Here is a 24,948-nt window from a genome sequence, read left to right as displayed (position 1 = left end):
ATCTGAACCACAAGAACTCGGCTGATCTAGCTAAAGGAGCATGAACTATGACGGGAACTCCTGTCGTCCTCGCAGCAGCAGGGGCTTTTGGCGAACCATCGAACAAAGACGGTGGTCACCGCATCGCGCGCTTTTCAGATGCGCTTCTGCGGCCGTCTGGAACGCTCTTGCTTCTGATATTAGGAAGCCACTGGAGCTATGCACTTGTAAAACATTTCGATTGAAAAACTAATTTCTTTAGAACTGGTTTTTGTGTTTGGTTTGTTGTCCTTCGCCCGCGCACCACCGATGAGCAGGGTTGGCTACGTATTGCGCGAAAGAAGTCCAACATACATCTGTGTGGAGCTCTGGGCACAGCCCCCTCGTATGTACGATGGGTTCTCTCTCGGTTCTTCGGTTTCCTACCATGGAAAGCCAAGCACTCGTTCGCGGAATTCGGCCAGACGATATTGCCTTTTCGATATTGCGCCCTGCACACTGGGGCGTTCAAGAGCACTTTACACACCTTTTCGCCTTTTTACAGCGGCGAAGGAAACACATTGAAAAGCAAAGTAAAAAGAACGGCGTTAAGGGGCACGCTGTTTAACCCAACCACGCCGCTCCGTCTGGCCGCGCGTACACCCACGTCGCTCCCGTGGACACTCGCCGCCAGGCTCACCTGACGTTCCGGTTGTAGATGTTGAAGACGAGGCACACACATCCGAAGATGATGCCGATTCCGGCGAGGACGGAGAGGGAGATGAAGAGCTTCTGCGAGAGGTAGCGGAACTGGATGACCACCTTGGTTCGGTCGGGTGGAGGCGAGCCTCCTGGAGGTCACAGCACACGGCGTACATTCAATCGGAATCTTTATTCATCCTGAAGTTGTTTTTTTTTTTTTCCCACAGGTGTCCAGTAAAGGGGTCGGGTCAGAAAGTTACGACAACAACATTAAAAAAAAACAATCGGAGTACAATCTATAAGGTAGGTAAATCACTCAACTAAATAGTATGTAACTAAAAGCATATAAGTTCAGATTTCACACCAAGACAACACACATTCACTCAATAAATGTTCAAATACAAATTTAGACAATACATTAAAATCTGTATTTATCCTGGAGAAATCTGATGAGCTATGAAGCTCTTTTCCCACAGAAACCCAATAGGCAAAATCTCCTTTTAACATACTCTTTGGTTCTTTCGGTAAAAGTCAAGTAGGTAAAAAAAATAAACAAAAAAATAATATATCATGACAGTGCTGGTTCAGCAGTTGCACTGCTTGATTATTTTTTACGCCTGAGGACGACCGCTTGCGTTGCGATCGAAACGTCGTGATTTATTTAATTTTTCTACCCACGTGAATTTACCGAAAGAACCAAAGAGTACGGATTCCTGCAGTCACGAAAGCTTCAAATCAAGATTCTCCTTTAAATATCTTGCGCATGGACCAGATCAACCACGGTGGTGTGATGGTTTAGCAGCCACCGTCATTACCGCTAATCAGATGCCTTCCGGGCACAATCGTGCATTGCAAAGCGTTACAGAAACCACGCAAAATGGGACCTTTTTTTTTGCCAGTATCAAAGCATGACAAAATAAAGAATAATCTTGATTTGAAGCTTTCGTGACTGCAGGAATCCATACTCCTTTTGCCCGATGACGACCGCTTGTGTTGCGATGGAAACGTAGTGATTTATTTTATTTTATTTCTAACTACGTGACTTTACCGAAATAACCAAAGAGTATGGAATAAAGAATAGGTTTTACCCCTTTCTGGCAATAAAACAGGTGTGTTAAGGTGTTTAAACACCACAAGTGCCGTGTGAGGTTAATGCGGACTTGATTCTATTTGGTGTTTGAACATCTTAACACACAGAGAAGGTAAAACCTATTCTTATTGTTTCAGAAGTCATGCATGTGCACGAGTTAAATTGTTTTAACAATGATCTTTTTCTTCATAACAACTACTATATGCTATGAAGAAGGGTAATTGCTCGAAACGTCGCCTATTACAGTGTATATATCTATATGTTTTCCTGTAAAGGCCAGTTGTACTGGGGAATGTGTTGAGTGGTGTACATGGTGGTCCAAATTAATTTCCTCCTAACATGTTTTTTTGTGTGCATATCATTTACGTTTAAAAATAAACCTTACTTTAAAAAAGAGTATTAAGTTTTACAGAATAAAATGGGCGTCACAAGACATCTGGACCCCCCCCCCCCGTACATTGTTATTTGTCCACAACTATGATGACGACCGTTTGTGTTGCGATCGAAACGTCGTAGTTTTTTTTAAATTATTATTTTCTTTGAACGCATCTACGTGACTTTACCGAAACACCCAAATAATATGAATTTATGCAGACCACGAAAGTTTTAAGTCAAGATTTAAATAACGTTATTCCATACATAGCACATAGCCACGAGGTGGCAGCAACTGACGCAAGACACAGAGAGCGCTTGCCGATTTGAAGGCAGCCCCCTGCCTTGTCGGCAGATACGGCGCTGAAGAGTTGTGCGGCAGTGGCTTGCGCATTGCAATGAGGAAGTTCGACTCCATGTCACGGCTAGCAAGAGTGGCAATTGATATCCGAATTGGTACCACGCATGACCCAACACCCCAAATATTCCTCCAACCAGTCCTAACCGTTGTGGTGAACTATGGCCAAACAAACACCGATTGCCAAAAAAGGCATTGGGAGCGGGGGGGGGCGTTCACTTAGCAGTGGATTGAGAAAAGGGGCTGTAATTTGTTCATGCTGAATTAGGCGCCAGCGTGCTAATTATCAAGTGGCTGAGCCAAAGTCGAAATCAACAGATGGGATTTCTGCGGGAGCAACACAATCGAGAAATGAATTAATGATCAATGGCTTTTGTAAAAAAAAAAAACGCTCATTAAAAAAATATTGGTAACACGAGCGCTACGCGTGACTCTCTCCCCCCATGAGCAAATTCCTCAGATGCCGTGAGGCTTGGCTGGGTGACAACACGAGGCACACTTAACCTTGGGGTGTTAATGGTGCATCGATAAATGAAATAAAAACAATTCATAAACTGGCAATATGCATAGTTTACATGATTCTAGATTTGAAGCTTTCGTGACTGCAATAATCCATACTCTTTAGTTGTATTCGGTAAAGTCACGTAGGTAAAAAATAAAACAACAAAAATCACGACGGCTACAACACAAGTGGCCTTCATCAGGTGAAGGGACCACACAGCTTAAAGGACGCGACCTGGGCTTGGCTGTCTTCACTCCAACGCTGTCCTCTGGACAGTCCGGTCCCTTCCACCTGATGAAGGCCACTTGTGTTGTGGCTGAAACGTCGTGATTTTTGTTGTTTTATTTTTTTACCTACGTGACTTTACCGAATAGAATCAAAGAGTATAGTTTACATGATTGTTGCTCCGTGTAAAAAATAAATAAAAGGACGGTATATTGTTTTACACATCCCATCAGCGTCATGGCCCTCCGGGAGGGCAATCGTTTCAGCAGCGTTGATTCAGCACACACAACCTCTGGACCGGTTTCGACGTGAAGTGTCTCATCTGCAGAGTCAGGCCTTCTTAACTTATTCCGGTGGACTTTTTGATGTTAATCAACGAAAACCTTTTCTAGATATCCCTCTTAGTTTGATGGAAAATTATATAATACGTAACATTATTATATGTTACGTATAAAAAGTTATACATCAGTGGTTTCCAACTGTTTACTTGCCGTATAACTCCCTACCATAGCTATCAACTGTCCATACACAATCTATATTTTAACAAGCCATATTTTATTCAATCGTTCAATTATTTATATATGCTACATATATTAGTAGAATGACAACATTCTTTTATTACATTTACAAGTAATTAACGCCTAATACATTTATTTAGCGCTTAATAACTGAATTTTTGTTTCGATCTGATTTTCAGCTGAATATTTGGTTCGCCAGTCCGGTGAGACCCCTTGAGCTATTTGGAGCTCTTAGATTTTGCCGAGTTTGCTTCTGTCCAGCATCACACACACCACTGTGCTATAAAGGCTCGGACCACACACACACACATGCGCACACACACCGATCCATCGGTCCGTGTTGAGCCAGGAGAGATTATTGTTGTTGCTGTCGTAGTACCCAATCTTCACATACTTGCCATCTAGAACGCGCACAGAAGGGCAGAATTAACGAGTCAACACAACCGCAAAGAAACGTCAACGTCTGCCTGACCCGCGGTCGATTTTCCCGGCTACGGCCAAAGATCAGTGTTGCGAGTGATATCCAAACCGGTCCTGGTCAACCCGCCCCCACCCCCGCTTCACCAGCTCACACCGGTGAGTGTAGTGAAGTATGGTCAAACAACTCGTATAACCAGCATGGAGAGACCTTCATCCAACAGTGGACCAGCAAGGTCTGCAAATCATAAATCATATTCACCGTTACACAGCTGCCCAAGTGGTGCAGAGGTAGACACGTTGGCTTGCAAAAACGCCACGAGTTAAAATCACGATTATATTATTAATCCGTTTCCCGCTCCGAGATGCCTGTAAATTTCAGGGTGGCTCCTGTTCGCCCCCGAATCTCGGATCGTGCAAGCAGCTCAGCGTTAATTTTTTTTAGAGCGGCGTAGAAGCGCCGCTGTATTTAAAGACATCGTTGCTGACCGCATAGAGTTGTAGCAACACGACCGCAACTCTGTGATAGCCGGTGCCAGACTGTGTCACATGCCCTCCCGCATGGCCTTGCGGGAGCCTCGGTGTACCAATAAAGTTATTTTATTTTAGTTTTTCTTCCGATTCCGTTCTGATGACATACACGCATACGTACGTCATCAGAATGGAATCGGAAGAAAAACTGATGGAATGGAAAAGGGTTAAAATTCCATGTATTTACACAGAAACCTCACTGAGTCTCAAATCTTTTTTCAGGAGGGGCCTGCCAAATTTTCACAGTCAGGGAAATGTTGCTGTGTAATTTCAAAGGAGTAATTTGGTTATTTTTTTATATTTTTTAGCTAAGGGAGGAAACTGTAGAAAGGGCGGCAGAACATACAAACTCCACACAGGAAGGTGTCTGAGTCGGGAATCGAACCCATGGACTTCTTGCTGTGAGGCCCGGGTGCAACCAACCTCCCACCCGATCGATCGATCAGGGTTCGACTCTGCCCTTTTTAACCCTCCAGAAAGTCAATAAACCGAGTACAGCTCCTGTCATTATTACTGTAAAGTTCTACACATTCCCACCGCCGTAGATATTACCTGGATCAACCTTGCAAACGTGGCTTATCATCAATAATTTACATTTGTAAAGTGGCACGTGTTATCCGTAGATCACAAAGCGCCATCGTGTATGAAAAGCCAGGAAATAAACAGGGCCTGCAAAGGGTAATCGGACAGAATTGGGCGAATAAGAAGGCCAATTTAAAGAGGTGAGTTTTCAAGACACAGACGTCAGTAGCTCTCACGACTCTGATGGCATTATTAGCAAAGGCAAAGTGTTGTCCCAAAGCCTGGGATCCGCACGGTCACCCCTGCAGGAACAGAGGCTTGCCCTCGGAGTACTTAGCAGAAGGCGATCCGAACATCTCAGGGTGCAAGAGAGTTCGGAGTGAACCCGCAGTGGTGCCCCGCTCACCTTGAAGCTGCTCTATGAGAGTCCAGGCCATTCTCGCGCCGCTTGCGTCAAACACCACGTGGCCCTGCGTTGCACGCAGCCCCCACCGGCGGGGGAATGTTAAAAGACGGAATGTACGTTCAGGAACGTTTCAGCACAACAAAACATGCAATGCAATCCCGATATTGGCATCGTGTCACGAGGCGGGTAAATCCTCTCGCTGAGCAGCGCCGTCGCCCCCCCCCCCCCCCCACCGTGAACGGTCCGTGGAAGGTGATGTCACGGAACTAAATCTGAGACGCCGTGGAGTGACCTTGACGTTCCCCAGAAGGTGATGTTACAGAACTAAATCTGAGACATCGTCGAGTGACCTTGACGTTCCCCAGAAGGTGATGTCACAGAACTAATTCTGAGACGCCGTGGAGTGACTTTGACGTTCCGCGGAAGGTGATGTTACAGAACTAAATCTGAGACATCGTCGAGTGACCTTGACGTTCCCCAGAAGGTGATGTCACAGAACTAAATCTGAGACGCCGTGGAGTGACCTTGACGTTCCGCGGAAGGTGATGTTACAGAACTAATTCTGAGACGCCGTCCAGTGACCTTGACGTTCCGTGGAAGTTGATGTCACAACGACCTCGACGGCATCGGAACGTGCATTTAGTATTTGGCTGCTGTAAATTTACACGTGATAAGTCAAACTTCGTTGAGCTATCATTTGTGATAGCCAAGCCACTTCTGAAAGAGAGCTATATTTAGCTCGGTGGTAGAATTTAAAATAGTTTAGCTGAGTGGCATACATGTCAACCCCTTATCAGTGCCCTACTTTATTACAGACCAATTCAAACCTTATCGGTCACCCCGTGCCCTTGTAAATCTCAACGTTCATCCTACAAAGTCACCGTCACAAGAAACACAAACAAAGACAAAAAAATTGCCCGTATTGAAACGGCTGTACGCCGTATGGACCTAAAAGTTAATTTTCCTGTACAAGAACACAGCGTAAACCGTATGTGTTGACAGCTATGGGACTGGTTTCATCGAGCCTCTGTGAACGCAAGATGAGCATGGTAGTGGTGGAGCGACTCGTTTACCGAAACGCCGTCGAACGAGGACGAGTTGAGCGCCTTGTAGATCTCGTTGGTGATCGTGTTGTCGGAGTAATTGAAATCCTCCAGCCGCATCCCTGCAGGCGCCAGACCCGACACCGAGGTGACCACCATTGCCGCCGACGAACCAAGCAAAGATTCACCGCCCTCCCCTTCCCCCCGTGTAGCCTTAACAAACTTTCGGGGCAAGTGCTGTTAGCGAGCAGCAGCTATGAAGGCCGGCAACGGCACACAAGCGGTTGGGTGGCCAGGGCCACGCCCGGACGCCTTTTTCTCCTGAAGTGACGATGTTTTACACACCGTGCGCCAGCTACTCATTTTGAGGCTGAGTCGACCTAGGAGAGTCCCAGAGCAGGTTCAGATGATCGTGATTCGCACGCAATCGAAGGGAGGTCCGAGCAACCACAGACAGGCAAAAAAGGCAGCGCCAAAATCTCCCCCAAGCTCTGTGATCCTCTATATATTAAGGTGTTATCGGTTATTTAAGGAATGTTTTTTAACACGTGGGAGGAAACCGGAGCACCCAAAGGGAAACCCACGCGTAGGAGGGGCCAACACTCTATCTTTTACAGATGGGACAGATTGAGATTCGTCCACACTTGCTGTACTGCCTTCTGCTGGAGAGCCACGGTAATGCCACCTTGATGCACGTGGAAAGGAAGCTTACCAACATTTGCGTGATCCACCGACGCCTCGCTGGATTCGGGGCTACGTGCGTAGCCACCACCCCACGGCCACCTCCACAACGAGTAGAAACGTGCGTTTAAGAGTATTTGGCTGCTAGAAATGTCAACATGGTAAGCCGCTTTGTTGAGCTATCATTTGTGGCCAGGCCGATTCTGAAAAAGAGTTGTATAGCTCAGTGGGCTTTACCTGGCAAAATAAAAAAACAGTTTTTAGTTTGTTTTAGAGTACTCGACAAAAGCTCCGCGTGGCACACCTTTCTTCGCGAGCTCCTGAGCCGTCTTGTTCAGGGCCAGTGCCAACGCCCAGATGGCGTCGTAGGCCAAGGGGGCCTCCTGGAAGCCTCCCGTCTCCTCCGGAGTCTTGGTGAGGTTCTTCACCAGGCGGCTGATGAACTCGTCCGACGTCTGCAACGGAGAGTCATGAGAGACTTAGGGCAGCAGCTTCCCGCAGTGCGACAACAGTGTGGCGACCATCAATAGGGCCCAGCGGGGCCGGGTCCCCACTAGGCCCTATTGACGGCCGCCACACGGTCGCTAGTAGGGGCCGGGCCGGGCCTAACTAGTGAACATGTTTGGGACATTTCCGCATTTCGGTATGAGACACACGCACTCATCTCCTCCGTCAGTGGAAGATTTTAAAAAAGCAACCCAAGTGCTGTGACCGTGGAAGCGTTGCAAACGATGGGCCACACCTCGCCTATTTGTGCGCCTCTCCCGCTCATTCGGAGGAGGTAAACAAGCCATCCCACAGCCTCACCCCAGAGGCCCTGGGCCTGGCTGTGACAAAAACCTTTCACAACTTGCTGCTCCCCTACAAAAGGTCTGCTATTCTCCAGCAAACCACACGGCAGAAGAAGCACGCAACACCAGGGTGGCGAGATGTGAACTACCTCGTCTGGTATACAGTAGGTCGTGGGTTCATGGGTTCGATTCCGACCCTGACACGTGTTTATTTGGAGTTGGCACGTTCTAACCGTGATCAAGTGGATTTTTCTCAGGGTCCTCCGGTTTTCCCCTCCACGTTTAGAAAGATGCGTTTTGGAGTATTTGGCTGCTATACATTTCCACGCGAGAAGCCACTTCGTTTAACTATAATTTGTGATAGCCAGGCCACTTCTGGCAACGTAAAAAAAAAATTGTTAAGTTTATCGTTTAGTTCACGCTGTTACCATGTTCGAGACGCCGCGGGTGTTGGCCAGGTCGACCATGAGGATCTCCGTGGTGACCTGACCCTCGACAGCCTCCTGCATCTGCTCGGCCGTGCAGTTGATGGCCAGGTCGGGCTTGAGGTACCACTTGTCGGCGTACCAGCCGATGATGAACCACACGTGCTTCTTGCCGTAGAGCTTCTCCTTGTAGACCTACGCGAAGGCAATGCGGCGTGCGTGCACAAGGGGCTCATCGGTGTTGCCACCTCCAGAGGTACGGGTAAGGCCGGCACGTATCGTGGAGCGGTTGACGATCTCGAGACACCGAATAGCGATTCGGATCGACGTTTACTCGCTGCACAGGAAAATCCCGCGTTCCCCAGTTAACCCCGGCCGGTTTGAAAAAGGGAGATCCGTTGGCGCATCGGCACAGAGCAAGAACATTGTCAGAGCGGTCCCCTACGGAGGAACAGACAACGTCGGAAAAGAACGAGACAGAGGCACATGCAAAAAAAAACGAGTAACCAAATATAATTAACAACATCAACTATAGTAGTCAAGCAACCCGCTCGTCCTTTGGACGTGACCACATGTTCATCCCTCCCAGTCAGCCAGCAAAGCGTTTTTTTACCTGCTATAGAGCCCCGTCTCTCTCCACCTTTCTTGAGCCTTCTCTCAATTGTATAACCTCGCACCTCAGATTAGCACGGTAGGCTACGTACGGTGCGAAAGAAGTTCAACATACATACACACTGCACATAGACTCAACACTACCCATAGACTCAACACTACCCATAGACTCAACACTGCACCATAGACTTAACACTGCCCATAGACTCAACACTGCCCATAGACTCAACACTACCCATAGACTCAACACTGCCCATAGACTCAACACTACCCATAGACTAACACTACCCATAGACTCAACACTGCCCATAAACTCAATACTGCTCATAGACTTACACGACCCATAGACTCAACACTGCCCATAGACTCAACACTACCCATAGACTCAACACTGCCCATAAACTCAATACTGCCCGTAGACTCAACACTGCCCATAGACTCAACACTACCCATAGACTCAACACTACTCATAGACTCAATACTGCCCATAGACTCAACACTGCCCATAGACTCAACACTGCCCATAGACTCAACACTGCCCATAGACTCAACACTACCCATAGACTAACACTACCCATAGACTCAACACTACCCATAGACTCAACACTGCCCATAGACTCAACACTGCCCATAGACTCAACACTACCCATAGACTCGACACTGCCCATAGACTCAACACTACCCATAGACTCAACACTGCCTATAGACTCAACACTGCCCACAGACTCAACACCGCACCTCCGATTAGAACGGTAGGTTACGTACGGTGCGAAAGAATGTCAACATGCATACATAGAGGTGCGGTAGAGAGATAGTCATTGGAAATTCCAGACCGTGGGGAACCGCAGCAGAGGACGAGGGACCTCTCACGCAAAATTAAAACGGCGAGCGTGCGCCGCGAGTGTCGCTCACCTGACAGAACACCTTGCGCGCTTCCGTTTCGTAAAAGAGCCCGACGATAATCCTGGCATCCTGACGCTGCAAAGCAACAAAGCGTGTTGGTAACGTACGCGTGTATGCTCAACTTCAATCGCACCGTACGCAGCCCAACCGTGCTCATCGGAGGGCGCTCATCGGTAACGCGAGAGGTTCGCTCGTGTGGTCGGGCGGCGAACACGGCCCGGGCGGCGGGGTAGTGCGTCCCGTCGCGTGCCGCAGGGGCTCGTGGCTTGGCTCCGGCAGGCCGCCCTGGTCAATGCTGCGGGGTGAAGTAACCGTAAAATACTACTCGCCGTCTGCTTCACAGTGGATGCTAAAGATCGCAACCGATGTCGTCCGAAACGAAGCGGGCTGTCGTGCGACGGCGCCTCCGATTGGCACGTTTGGCTACGTGCGGCGCGAAGGAAGCCGAAACGCACATACGTGCACACATACGGCGTCACGGTCTACATTTGAAAACATTTGAATAATTTAAAACCTCAAGTCACTCAGTTGGGATCGCACATAGCAGCAATCCTCGCACTTTACTGGCGGACCGCAAAGGGACAGCTGCCACTTGGTGGGGGGGGAAGGGGGGGGGGGCGGTGGTGGCCTTTCAAATGTTTGAGATGTGGTGCAAGCCACCCCGTCACGTGTAAAAGCGCTCCGAGATGCCCCGGCGTAGAGGGCAGCTCTATCAAATCGTTCTCATAGCTGTTGCACGATCGTTTCGGAAAGCAAAGTAAAAGCCGTTGCTCAGTAGGGTTTCTGTTCAACTAACTCCAACTGAGTCCTCATGTTTGAAGCTCAAGACAACGGAGGAACTAGCTAGGAGATTAGAAGCAAAAAGCAGATGTAATTGAGCCACCGCTATTTGGATTTCTTCTGTATGTGTGTTGAACTTCTTTCTCACTGCACGTAGCCAACCATGCTAATTGTTGTCTTTTTACCGGTTTCATGTCGGCTGTGCTATCGGCGTAGTGTCATCAGGTCGTCACCCCGTGTTACAAAATAGATCCACGGGAAGGAGATATCACCGACCAACTTCTCAGATCCCTTCCAGTGACCTCTCATCCACACTTACGGGCACTGAACGGTCCCATGCAGCCCGATAAACAGACATGTTCGTCGCATGGCAGCAAAACCAAATCGTGTAATTCTCAAGAGCTGCAGTTGTGCCAATTTAAAGTGAAAAATTCTAATTGAACGGTGAAATTTTATTTTTGTGCAGTCACTGGTGGCTGGCCTGAGACCATCGACTCACTACTCCACCTGAGAAGTCGGTTTAATCATCGGTAGATGAAACATGGATTCTAACCTACGGTCCCCAGCGGTGGCGGCTCAAGAGCCCTGACCCTGCCCGCCTCCCTCGCGATAAGATTTCAAGAAACATCGTTCGCTGGATTTTTTCATTCGAATCTCACGACCGCCCGCAAGCGGAGCGCGCCAGACCGTTTGATGGAACGGCCCGTCGCCACGGCAACCGAGCTTAAACGCACGGGACATGAACCAGCCGTACCGTGGTAAATATAAAGATTTAATGCGGCGTCATAAATATCATAATCACCATTGTTGCCGTGGGATTAGCTTGGGGGGGGGGGGGGGGGTGCAGAGGGAGGGTGGGTGGACCAGAAGTGTTGCGGTTTGATTAATTGTATTTTGTATTTCGCGCTCGGCTCTGTTACCTGGGGAGGAGGGGCCCCTCCTGTTCTCTGCATGCGCGTTGTGACAATTTAGCGACGAGTAAAAATTGTCACGTTTCATCTGGAGTCACTTTCCCCACCGCGCACTTCCCCTAAAATACTCTCGATGCAGGAAACAAAAATGACACCACTGTCGTCTCTGTTCCTGTGAGCCGCGTCCTTTCTCAAAGATGCTGGCGATGTCGGCCTCCCTTCCAATTTCCAGCATCTTAAACACCCAAGAAAGGTGGCAAGGTTGCAACAATGCATTGAGACAGAGGGCTTGTGGGTGTGTCCCATGATGCTTTGCAACAATGTTTCATCTTGGTGTGTATTATTTATCAATGTCGTGCCAATGATGGAAATGTCACAGGTTGCACGGTGTGCACAGCAAGAATGCGGAATGGAGGTACGAGGCTGCATTTGGCCAACGATGTTGCCGTGCATTCGTCCACATTTGTCGGTGGCTATTGGTCTTCTAGGAGTGGAAGCAAAGGTGATGCAACGTGTCCCGGGGTGGAGAAGGAGCGACGAAATCAGTTTAATGCACACGTTCGAGAGCACTGGACTGTGAGGACCATGCCAGCAAGATTAGTACATCGCAGGATGGTGAGTGGTGGTGGTGGTGGCTTGTATGTATGTTTAACTTCTTTCGCACCGTACGTAGCCAACCATGCTAATCGGAGGTGCGCAGGCAGCTCGGGGAGGCATTCATCCAGCAGCTGATTGACCATGGCCGATGATGATGTGTGGTCATCTGATCTTGATCCAAGTGACTTCTCCAGACTTAATTATCTACGCCAAAGCCAATCGCGCCTCTAATCCTCGAGTGAGGATTAACACACAGCGGGCCTTGCTTCGGTTCGATTGACTTGGAGGCACGAGAAAGCGTAAAAAATCAATCCCGCGCTGTTAAAGAGAGATAAAAACATTTTGTCTCTACAGCCACAGCCTGGTTAAGAAGGAATCTCGGGTTTAATTAATATCGGGACATTTAGCGAACGCCGCAGGATGGGAGCTTTGCAGGATTGCAAATACCTTTAGCGAGAAATACTTCTATCCCCCCCCCCCAGCCTCTCGTGCTCCACAATAAATGAGTAATACGTAGTGGGCTTGCGCGACCAATACAATCCATAATAAATGTTTTTTTGGGTTAGATCGCGTAAATATAAATGGTCACGTTTGTCACGTAAACAAAACGTGCCAATTAGTCACGACTCCAGCACACCGGTGTGTTGGAGAGTAAACCCGCAACATTTACAATTTGAGTGCTGTGACTTTTTCGCTGGAGAATTACAACCGGCTTCATCAGGCGATTTTGCCAAATGTGTGAAGAAGTCTTCCTGTTTCTTGTCTTAAATAGAGTAAAAGTGATGTCATCACTGTGAGCCCATCAGGCGTGAAGACCAGATGGGGGTTAAACAAGAAGGCGAATAAGGACGTCGCAGCTGCCGCCACCACAGAGTAACGGTTAGCCCCCTCTGGGCTTAGAACGCGGTGATCAAGCGACCGTAATCGCAGCTGGGCAGGAAAGCACGATTGGCTCGCAGCTACCGCGTAGGTCGTGATACGATGTGCGCCAGCCGTCAGCGGCCCCGCAGACTTGTGGCGGTTCGTGGTTGAGGCTCGATTCGAGACTCGGATCTTTCACGTCTTCTTTTACTGACGTCTCGATTGGATGGTTTCAATGTTTTTTTGCGATCTTGCATATATTGCCCCTCCTATTAGCCTTAGGCCCCTCCTATTAGACTTAGGCCCCTCCAATTATCTTCAGACCACTTCTATTAGCTTTAGGTCCCTCAATATCCTTAGGTTCCTCCTATTAGCCGAAGGCCCATCCTAAAGCCTTATGCCCTTCCTATTAGTCTTAGGCCTCTCCTAATAACCTTAGACGTCCCCAATTAGCCTTAGGCCCCTATTAGACTTAGGCCATCCTATTAGCCTTAGGCCCCTCCTATTAGACTTAGGTCCCTCTTATTAGCCTTAGGCCTCTTCTATTGGCTTTAGGCCTCTGCTATAGTTTTAGGTCCCTCCTATTAGCCGAAGGCCCATCCTAAAGCCTTATGCCCTTCCTATTAGTCTTAGGCCTCTCCCAATAATCTTAGACCTCTCCTATTAGTCTTAGGCCCCTCCTACTAGCCTTCTAATGGTGCGCCCCAGTTTGTCAATTGGCAGGCGCGCATGACCTTCAGTGGAACTAACCTTGAGGTTCTTGACAGCGATGGTGGGGTCAGACAGGAAGCTCTGGCGCACGCTGATCTCAATGCCGGCCTTCTTCACCTCGTCCTCTAGGTCGTCCAGCGTCTGTGAGAAGCAGTGACAAAGCGCACGAGGGCGCACGGGAGGTCTCGACCGGCGAGCAGTCCCCCGCGGGGCCACGCCTGGCCCACAGGGGGTCCTGGGAGCGGCCCGCCGAGCTAAACTAAAACTGAACTATTTTTATTTTACCACGTGTCCACGTGGTGGCCGAGACAGCTCGCATGTTCAAAGTCATCGTGTTGAGCCGAGTGAAATTGTTTCTTGACCAAGCTCTGACCATCAACTCGCCATGCCCTTGAGGACTGAGTTCTAATCACAGGTAGTGGGTGAAAACTATGAACTAATCAACTATTCAAATTTTACTAGGTAAGGCCCACCGAGTTATATAGATATTTTTCAGAAGCGAACTGGCCACAAACGGACAGCTCAACGAAGGGGAAATGTATTGCAGCCAAATAATATAAATCCATGTTGATTCTAAATGTGGAGGGCAAAACTGGAGGATCTATATTGTTTGGGTCTTTCGGTAAAGTCACGTAGATAGGTTCAAAGAAAATAACAAAAAAACAAAACTGGAGGATCTGCAGAAAAATCCACACGACCACAGGGAGAGAAACATGCAACCTCCAAATATACAAAAGGCGTCAGGGTTGGGATCGAACCCACGACTTCCTGTATGCCAGGCAAGCTTTTTAACATTTCGCCACCGTGGCACCCCTGAGATATAATATACGACTCACAAAGATATTGAGATGCTGATTTGTAAAGATGAGCGAGAGATAATGGGGGGATAGAGATTACAGGGATAAGGATGAATGAGATGAAAGAGATGAACAAGATATGAGAGTCATGTAGATAGGAGATACAGATACGTGAGATGACAGGGAGATAAGCAAAAGATGGAGATAATGGAACTGGAGATGAAGAGATAACAGAGATTAGCGGTCACATTCACAAACCGTAGTGGAATCATTCTGACTGTTAACAAGAGCAAGTGGGGCTTGGACAGAACATAACCACCGCGTGAAGGGCCATGCTTCCTCTTGCTGTGAAGTCCAGGCTTTGATTCAAAGTCCTAACCAATGACCTTTAGCCGTTTCGATTTCGCACGCTTCAGCCCGGCCTGCTATTATTTATTTGACTGAATTGCTGAGTAAACCAGGTCGGTGAAATGGGAGAGGGGTGGGCGGGTGGATGGGAATTTGGGGATCTCCAAAGTGTCATCTAATCTGATGAAACTGCAGAACACAAACGCTTCCCCTCCCTCATTGTTCATAAGCTGTGGAATTTGGCTCTGACTTCCCTGTGACAGAGTCAATCAATAAGGACGCTATTATTATGCCAACTGGCTCAACTGAATCACTCTCTCTCTCCCTCGGAGGGATTAATTGTTTAACATTTTTTTTAACCTGCTGCTAATACCTAATTTCAGACGTGTATGCTTAAGGGAAAAGGCACGATTGGAAAAAAAAGAGTGTGATACTTCCCTTTTTAAAATTATTATTACGTTCCCCAACCGCAAATATAGTACGTCAATGTTGCAGAGGTTCACGGTTCGAATCTAGCGGCCGCCCTGGTAATTACCGCGGTTGCTATAACCACTGTAATACTATGCAGCGTCTGCTTCACGGTGGACGTTGAGAAGATCCTGTGACGCCATTTGCAAGAGGAGGCCATTTCTATGCCGGCACCGTGGTGCAAATTTGCCAAATTCGAAAAAGTGCCCCCATGTTATTAGCAATTGGGATTATACGGAACAATACTCGCTCTATTGGTGGACTAGCGCGCCCCATTGCAGGCCAGGTGCTGAGTCACCTTGCACCGCACGGGGGCAGCTGCTTCTGGGGGTGCCCTTTCAGTGTTTGAGAAGAGATGAGTTCCAAGTCCATTCTCGCATATATGCCCAGATGCGGGAACGATGCAAGGATCGATGAAGGGATGATGAGAGAACGATGCGAAAATAATAAAGGGAACGAAGAATGGAATGATGTGGGACCGATGAATGGAATGATGCTGGATCGATGCGAGAATGATGAAGGGAACGATGCTGGATCGATGCGGGATCAATGCGAGACCGATAGAGGAAACGATGAATGGCACACGATGGAGGCAACCATGAAGGTTCAGTTCAATTAATTTTCCTTTTAATTACCCTGTGAGCCAATAAGCTCTTCAATCGGGCTTCATCAACAACGAAAACAACACCGCCGCCTCCCCGCCATCCGCACAAGTCACGGTAAAACAATCTAATGATGATAAACAATAACAGTTAAGCGAAATACCGACATTCATAGCGAACCACAAACGCAGGGGAACGATGAAGGGAACGCTCACCGACGTGAACACCTCGGACGTCTGCTGGATGGTGGCGATGCGGGTCCAGCCCCACTTCTTGAAGAGCTGCACGCGCGTTGGGTTGTGGAGCGTGGCGGAGGGGTGCGTGCGGAAGAACGTGGGGAAGCGCTGGCGGTTGGACAGCGCCGGGGAGCTGGATCCGTACGACAGCTGACAAAAAAAAAAAACCACAGCGGATTTTATTTAACAAAGCGCGAGTCCATGACAGCCCGTCGCTCGATTCACATGTGCGGGAGGGGGAGATGAGTATTTAAATGTGGGGTGGGGTGGGGTGGGGGGGGGGGGTGTGGGTGCGCATTCATAATTTTTTTTTATGTAATGATCGCTCGCTGGCCAGGTGGGTGGCTCAGCAGCAGAGTGAGCTGCCCGGAAAGGTTGCGAGTTCGAATCCTGGTTGAGGAGTTGACTGCGGCCCAGCATACGACCCGGGGTCGATAAAATAGGTACCACTTTGTGGGGGGAGGGTAACAGTGAACGTCCAATGGATAGAGTTGCCACCGCCAATAGGAATGTGGAATTTCCACCACTGACCCAGGGCTGTAAACGAAAGTTGAGCCACAGCCTTCAATGCTGATTTGAACTGGAAATAATTTTTACTTTTACATAATAGTAATAACAGTTTGTTAATCTGTTTTATTTAACCCGGTGATGACAACAAACCATTCTGAAACACTGCCCCTTTTTTAAAAAGAAACCTAGGGTTATATCAAGACATTTTAGGAACATTTGAATCGTAACAAATATCGGCTAAATTGAACAATAATCGTGTCAAGCAGGTAGGTGAATCATACTTAAAACACTTTCAATTTTCAATAAACATAACAATTTATGGAAGGGAAAGTTACGATAATTCAATGATATTCTTGCGTGTGATGGCAATGTGTTCAGCAGCTCGATGCCAATGTCGAGTTCTGCTGCTGCTGACCATGACGAGAGGTCTTCAGCAGAGAGAGAGAGAGAGAGTTCGTGTCGTTTTGCTGTTCCTCCTCCTCCTCCGTTGGAGCGCTGACCACAGTGGGTTTAATTCTATGGTCTCAAATTTGGGTTGCATGGCCACAATCGCACTACTGTGACCCGACTGTCATGTATCCCTATGTATCTACACGAGTCTGTGTGTATCTCTTGGGAGTCTCTATGTATCTCTCCGTGTCTCTGTGGGTTTACAGATTACATCGCCAAGCGTTGGGTTTATCCAGGTGTCGCTGTTGTCACGAGTGCGTGAATCACTCGCACAACTGGTGCGACGTGCCACAGCTAACACCCGACATGTGAAACAACACTTGCAAATGAAATGTAAAGTAAGAACGGCCTTGTAAGTATCTCGGTTGCCGCGGGCGATCTTGGTTTGTTCGGAGTATTAACATTTTCACTGCAAATTATTATCATTGTGAAACCTTGCCACGTTCGCCAACGGCACTGCCGTCACAATGTGAGCGGAGGCGAATGGGTGGCTCAGAGGTCAGAGCACTAAGCCGGCACCGCTGAGAGTCTGAGTTCCAATCTAGGTTGACAGGAGGAATACAGGAGGTCGTGGCGAGATGTTAACTACCTCGCCTGGTATACAGGAAGGTCATGGGTTCGATCCCGACCCTGACCCCTGTAAATTTGGAGTTTCTATGTCCTCCCCGTGGTCGTGTGGATTTTTCTCTGGGTCGTCTGGTTTTTCCAACCACATTTAAACTTAACATGCGTTTTTTCGGCTATCAATTGTGGCCAGGTTGCCTTTGGAAAAGAGCTATGTAGCTCAGTGAGCCTTAACTGGTACTATAAAAATAGTTCGTTAACCATATCCCATTCTGAGACGTCTGGAAGTTGCAGGGTGGGTCCCGTACACCACTGAATCTCGGAATGCGCAAGCGGTTAGCGTTAATTTTATTTACTCACCGCAGAGACCTGTCGCAACACGACCGCACTCTATGATAGCTAGCACCAAACTATGTCACACGCCCTCCCGCATGGCCTCGTGGGATCCTCGGTATGACTTCCCTACGTGTACGTCATCGGGACGGAATCGGAAGAAAAACTTTTCTTCTAATGGCGTACACGTATGAAATAATGTTATTTTATCGGTACGCCTTCCGACCTGAACACGTACCGAGGCTCCCACACACGGCCATGCGGGGAGGGCGTGTGGCACAATTCGTCTTCCCTAAGTGTACGTCATTGGAACAGAATCGGAAGGAAAAACTGATGACGTACATGTACGTCACCAGAATGGGAAAGGGGTAATAGTTTTCAGCAACTGCCGGTCATTACAACCGAGTTCTCAAGGGCATGGCGAGTTGCTGGTCAGAGCTGGGTCACCAACGATCGCCCTCGGCTCACCACGATGATGTTGAACATGCGAGCCGCCTCGGCCACCAGCGTGGACACGCTGCTGCAGCCAGGCAGCAGCACGAGTTTGATGGGGTCCTTGTAGAGCAGCTCGTAGAGCAGTTTCGTGGCCAGGCCTGGCTGGCACTGCGCTCCACACAGCACACACACAGCACACGCACAGCGCAGACTATTAGCACGATTGGCTATGTATGGTGCGAAAGAAGTTCAACGCACATATATACATACGGACGTAATGCGTTTAACCAATGATACCCTGCGTACGACACACACACACACACAGCACAGATGCATCGTGTAAGCCAATGATATCCTGCTATTACACACACAGCACACACACAATACACACAGCACAGATGTATTCTGTGAGCTAATCATACCCTGTGTACGACACACAGTACAGACAGCACACAAACAGCACAGACGCATAACATAAGCCAATGATACCCTGCATATGATACACACACAGTACACACAGGACAGACGCATCATGTTTAGGCATTGTTACTCTCCGTACGACACACACAGTACACACAGCACAGACGCATCGTGTGAGCCAATGTTACCCTGCATAATACACATTTCTATTTAATTTACAAATATATGTATATATTATTATTTGTGTATTCTACTCCCTCAAAATGGTTTCCCGATTGTCTTACCAGTGTCACGTAATGGGATGTGATCAATTACCGTATCTATTCGGAAGTCTTGCAGAGCGGTGTAAACCCCTTCGTGTGAGAGAATATCCCACAGAAGCAGATATCACAGAGCTACTTCTGAGATCCCTTAAAAAGTGCCCTCTGTACTGCACCACAGGGGGCGGCACTTTCCCACCCATCCTGACAGCCAAAACTGGTATGCTTGATTTTCAAAGGTGGAATTTTCACCGACTTCAATTCAGAACCAAAATATAATGCGATGGCATTATTTCGCGGAGTCACTGGAGACCGGGATGTGACCATCAATTCACTGCACTTGAGAACGCGGTTCAACCATAGGCTGCTGTGACCTGGGTCCGAACCAAGGCCCTGACCTCTGAGCCACCCAGCCGCCTCCCCCACGGCAGCTGTTGACGCACGTGGTGGCTTTTGCATCGTAATGCACGGAAACATTTTTTTTGTTACAATTTCCACGAAGGCGTTTTTTTCACATGTCCAGTCACGTAGGAAAACGTCGTGATATATTATTATTATAATAATTTTTTCTACCTACGTGACTTTACCGTAAGAACCAAAGAGTATGGATTCCTGCAGTCACGAAAGCTTCAAATCAAGACAACCTTCACCCTCTTCCTGTCGGATCCCCGCACTGGTTCGGGGCAGTGGGTCCGTCCCTCATCTGTTTATCCCCTGCCTGGTAGAAGCGTTTGAGTTTACGTTGACGGTGCATACGTGCGTCGCGACGCGCGATGCAAACGGGCCCGCGCATCGCCTCGATACAACATAAATAGATAATAGTTGGCTCGCGGCGGTGTGCAAACGTCAGCACGAGGAAGACAAAGGCAGACGGGCGTGGTGCTCGCCACCCACCCCGTCACGTGCCGTGCCGGATCTTCATAGGCGCTCGCCAAACAGCACTTGCCCCAACAGCCTTTTAAAGGCTACGCGGGGGATCTTTGCCTGTTTTGCCGCACGGCCACAATCATCGCCATTCCCCAATGCTACGCTCTGTATTTCCCCCCGCTATTCACTCGCGACACGGCAAGCATGGAAACATCGTTTGCTCAGCGTGAAGCCAACAACCCCTCTCTGAAATGGAAGCCGATCCCCGCTGCACGTCCGCCCGAGTTGAGCCAGTGACTGAAATAATGACAGTCTGGAGAGAATTCGCGTATTATGAAATGGGACATGGTTGACTGACACAGACACGATAATTACCGGGGATGGCGGGTTTTTTTTCTTTCTAATTATTTTCTTAATGACACTGCGGGACAGAGCCGAGGGGAGGGGGTCAAAGAAAAAAAAATCTTAAGGTAGAGAGAGCTAAGTGGTTTTTGAGGTGGTTCAGTGACCCAGCAAACCATCGACATTGCGGAAGGTTCAAATCATCGGCTCCCGCGAGCTGTGTAGCTGTCGAGTGTGCAGGGGGTGCAACGGCCCCCAGGGCCCACGCAGTGCCGGAGTGGCTCAGGCGCTGGGCTACAAAGTGGGGGGGGGGGGGGTGCAGAAGGGGGGGGGCGAGGGAATTGAACAACAGGCCCCATTTGATATCCTCATACCAGGACCAGTCCTGCGCTACGATACCAATGTGGCGGACTCAACGCCCGTAATGGGAATGAAAAAGAATTTAAAAAACAGGTTCTCAAAGTGCCTCATGGAATTAAAACGATCATCAGCGGCTGCGTCGCGAGACCTCACGTTGCTATGGTTACAGTGTAAGGGGTGTAGCGATAGGTCTATTTTTTGTTTTGCTCCTGCATTTAGAGGAGGGGGAAAAAAAAATGTCAGCTCATTGCCCCACCATGATGTGAGTGCCGCGAGTGGGAAGATGGATTTTTATATGGGGAGGGGAAGACGAGGAAAGAGGAACCTAACAACGTAAAGCGATGGAGGGCGAAGGAGAGAAATGGGGGCGGCATTGACGTCGATTCTTACACCGATGGACATGCCCATTGAAGCTTGCTCGTGTAAAGCACGCATTGCCCTTTTACTCGTGTCTACCGTATCGCACGTCGCTGGGATAGAGTTGCTCGAGAGAGACGCCGCTGTATTCACCGCGACGGTAAAATAAAAAAAAATACACGCACGCAGACACAAAGAATTGGTTCTCGAGTTGAATCACGATGCGCCAATTCACGAAAACTCACAGCATCGTTACCGTCGCGTGTATGTTCCACTTGTTTCACACCGTACGTAGCCAACCGGAGGCGCGGTGTGTTGGCCAAGCCCCTGTCTAAGGGAGGCAAAGGGCTACCCAGGACTCACCATCCTAAACATCTGGATAAAAGCACAATCTGGTAATCGTGTCAGGCGGCTCCTTGAAGGATGCTGGGACGTACAAAAATGTCACTCTCGGTTCAATCCACAACACCGTGCTCGGCCCTGCTGTCTGTAGCATGAGCTGGAATGGAAATAAACCCATTATAGGTGCCACGCGGATTTCACACTGGGAATATACAACAATTAGTCACGCATAGAACAGGTTAGGGTACAGCCCTCGCAATTTCTTGCTCGGTGCTGGCAGAAAGCCTCTCCACTCTCGGAGGTGGTATAGAGCTCCCCCTCTAGGGGGTCATTTGGCCAACTCTTCCAAGCTGACCTGACCATGTTGCAAGGGGTCGGGTGTGCGCACACTTTACCCCAGCGCACGCGACCCGCCGATGGACTGACCGCGGCGTGACCCACTTACGCCGCTGCGTTGACAAGAGGCCGGAGAGAACTCGGACACTCGCACCGTCGTTTTAACTGCCACGTGCTGGGAGATGGAAACCGATGACCTATGGATGGCCAAGTCCAAGTGCGCTAACCATTACGCCACGGGGCAGCCTTCTCAGCGGCATGTACAATTATTTTTGAAAATGGAACAAAAAAGTGTAATGGCTGCCCACCACGACTCATGTTACGCAATGCCCGCCATTGACATTGCGGGTGAAAACAATTCAGCCGAAACGGCTCCAGCAAAAGTTGACGATCAACCCCCAGTGTACAATTAATCGTAAGCTAGCCATCAGAATATTCACTCTGAAACTTCGAGAGAGCCGTTGATGCCGTCGGACGGAGAGCGCGCAGCGGGAAACAGGCTTCCGGGCGCTGTACCACCTCTCGATAAATAAAATAAAAAAACATTACAACAAAAACGCAAGCCCCGATATATCACGCCAAAACGTTCCGGCTTACGGGGTACAAAAAATCCGTGGTTAATCCATTCTGGCGCGGCGGAAACCGCACGCAAAGGGGGAGGGAAGAAGGGGAATAGGGGCCCCCGCTGCCTCAGTGGGGACCTGGCATTAGGGGGAATATGAAGATTTAAATGGGGAGGGGAAATGGTAAGAATAACCAGAATGCTAAGGAAAATCCAGGGATAGCGTAGGGGGGGGGGGGGAGTGGACCCCTCAAGATTGTAAAACTTTGCAGATTAAATTTAGCGAGTCAGACGGCGAAGCCAGAACTGGCCAGCATTGCGCTCACTACTGGGATCGGAAAATGGATCTTGGGAGGTGGCCAGGTGGCTCAGAGAGGTCAGAGCGTTGAGCTGGCAACGCCGAGGTCCGGGTGTTCGAATCCATGATCAGCAGGTTCTCAGATAGGTTGAATTGATGATCTAAGCCCGGTCAGCAATGTCTGCACACAAAACCACTATCACGTTAAAATTTGGTTCCGCACTTAAATTGGCGAACTTTCGTCAGTGAGAATTAAAATATATCGGTTTGACCGTCATCTGACAAACACTGAGAATTGCTGCCCCCTACTGCGTGTGTATGCACCAGAGGTCACTGGAAGGGATCTCAGTGGTAGCTCTGTGGTATCCGTTTCCGCGGGCCTGTTCACCAAGATGGAGGCGGGCCGGCACTGCCCTGCGGCGAGTTTGCCGTCTCGTGATGACGCGACGGCGATAAATCGCGATGAAAGGGTATGGAAGCTTGACATCAGGATGAGAAAATCAATTGTGGAACTCATTAAATAAAGCACCGGTGGGTTGCCTTGCAGCTCCGCTGTTGTGTTTTTATATGACCTGCCTCCCAGAGGTCTCGTGTCCTGGTGAGTGTCGTGTTCCCGTAGGACGCACACGCAAACCAAGGAATGGACACTCTCACCCCGGGAGTGCCGCTGGTCCTGTCCCACTCAAGATGCGTGTGCTCACGACAATACCAAAGATCCCCCGTGTAGCCTAAAGAGACTGTTGGGGGCAAGTGCTGTTAGAGAGTAGCACCTACTGTACGAAGGCCGGCATGGCACACGAGGTGGTGAGCACCACGCCTGGCCGCCTTTCTATCCCTAGTGGCGATGTTTACACACCGCAACAGGTACTCATTTGAGCCTGAGTCAACCTAAGGGAGGCCCAGGACCGGTTCATATTATCGCCACTGGTGTTGATGGCTGGGAGCGGGAATTGAACTCGGGTCGTTGGGTTCATGGCACAGCATGCTTAAACAAATAAAGTAAGTGCCACTTTGTGGGGAAGTCAATTGTGGTTGCCATATGGATAGACTCGCCCCCCATCATGTGAATGAGAAATTTCGATCACTGGCTCCAGGCTGCATACGGGAGATGAACACTGCCTCATTGCTCATTCGGAAACCACTTTGTCCTTTTTAATTGATGATAGGGCACAAGTTCATACACTGCGACCTGAGTTCGATTCCTAACTTACAGCCCTTGCTTTTTATTTATTATTACCCATTCAGTGCCGTTTGTTTGGAAGGTCCCACACATTCCTCCCGACATTTCAAGCAGCTTCAAATCGTGAACGCACTAGTCGCACGATTAAAAAAAGTAAAAATTGGACAAACCCGGTGAATATTTGCGCACCTCCAGGTGGAGACCGCCGACGGGAAAAACCTTGAAATTTGTTTTTTTTTTCCCCCAGTCAAATCTCGTGCACCCGTCGGTTTTCCCTACTTGGTCAAGGCAACCGCCGTCACGTTAATGTGTTCACGCCCGCGTGGGAAATAAGCGCCGGAGTGCGGCGTGTTAAAGTGGCAGTGTGGGGCCCCCCTTCGACACGGGGCCTGACAGCCCGAGCGCGCGGTCTGCGCGGAGACCACACTTCGACGGCAACGAGAGAGGCATGTTTCAGGCTGGACGCGCAAGTGGAAGGTCACGGCTGTTTGTGCGTGTGGGCAGTCGGCCAGCGCACTGCACCGCGCTACGAGTCCGACAACCCGCTCACGACCGATAACAAGTGAGGAATATTTCTACTAGTCCTAGGCCTCCCCCTCTCAAGACGACTCAGCCTTAAAAATAGGAGCTCGTGCGGTGTGTGTAAACATCGGCACGAGGCGTCGATCGCAAAGGGGTAGGCCGCGGAACGATGGTTCCATCAGGCAAATCCCAAACGCTCCGTGTATTTGGTCCTATGACGTTCAACCCTCTCATCTTCTCTCGTATCGCAAAGGAAGAGCGCCTAAGAGAGGTTAAATTCTAAGTGATTTAGCCATTCAATAGCACTGTCTGATAGTTGGTGAACGGCAAATACACCCACCCACTCACCCAGTCACTCACCGACTCACCCACCCATTATTGCCCTTCAGGTGTATACTCCGGGCAGTGCGAGATTATTACATGGTTGCACGGTTTAGTTGGTC

At 49.1% G+C, this 24,948-nt stretch overlaps 1 protein-coding gene and 1 long non-coding RNA gene across 8 annotated transcripts in view; one reads left to right on the top strand and one right to left on the bottom strand.

Annotated features, from left to right (window-relative positions):
- Positions 1 to 24,948, bottom strand: part of LOC116954934 (gamma-aminobutyric acid type B receptor subunit 1) — a 343,393-nt gene that overhangs the window by 6,718 nt on the left and 311,727 nt on the right. For all 6 annotated transcript variants that reach the window (XM_032975771.2, XM_032975769.2, XM_032975772.2 and 3 more), the window contains 10 exons: positions 18,693 to 18,827; positions 16,347 to 16,517; positions 13,956 to 14,057; positions 10,066 to 10,131; positions 8,545 to 8,736; positions 7,630 to 7,780; positions 6,675 to 6,766; positions 5,602 to 5,665; positions 4,049 to 4,126; positions 659 to 809 (listed from right to left, as the gene is read on the bottom strand). In XM_032975771.2, the coding sequence (XP_032831662.2) occupies positions 659 to 809; positions 4,049 to 4,126; positions 5,602 to 5,665; positions 6,675 to 6,766; positions 7,630 to 7,780; positions 8,545 to 8,736; positions 10,066 to 10,131; positions 13,956 to 14,057; positions 16,347 to 16,517; positions 18,693 to 18,827 (1,202 nt within the window). The remainder of the gene's footprint in view (positions 1 to 658; positions 810 to 4,048; positions 4,127 to 5,601; positions 5,666 to 6,674; positions 6,767 to 7,629; positions 7,781 to 8,544; positions 8,737 to 10,065; positions 10,132 to 13,955; positions 14,058 to 16,346; positions 16,518 to 18,692; positions 18,828 to 24,948) is intronic.
- LOC142905706 (uncharacterized) lies at positions 809 to 14,757 on the top strand. Of its 2 annotated transcripts, XR_012929725.1 has the most exons (3): positions 809 to 963; positions 12,236 to 12,362; positions 13,117 to 14,757. It is a non-coding gene; the product is annotated as an uncharacterized LOC142905706 (long non-coding RNA). The 2 variants fall into 2 exon arrangements; XR_012929724.1 differs by lacking the exon at positions 809 to 963 and having other exon boundaries at positions 11,065 to 12,362.

Source organism: Petromyzon marinus, chromosome 57 (genome assembly GCF_048934315.1).
Source record: "Petromyzon marinus isolate PM22_M1 ecotype Great Lakes invasive population chromosome 57, UKy_Petmar_22M1.pri1.0, whole genome shotgun sequence".
Classification (NCBI taxonomy): domain Eukaryota; kingdom Metazoa; phylum Chordata; class Hyperoartia; order Petromyzontiformes; family Petromyzontidae; genus Petromyzon; species Petromyzon marinus.
This window is presented reverse-complemented; position numbering and strand designations above follow the sequence as displayed.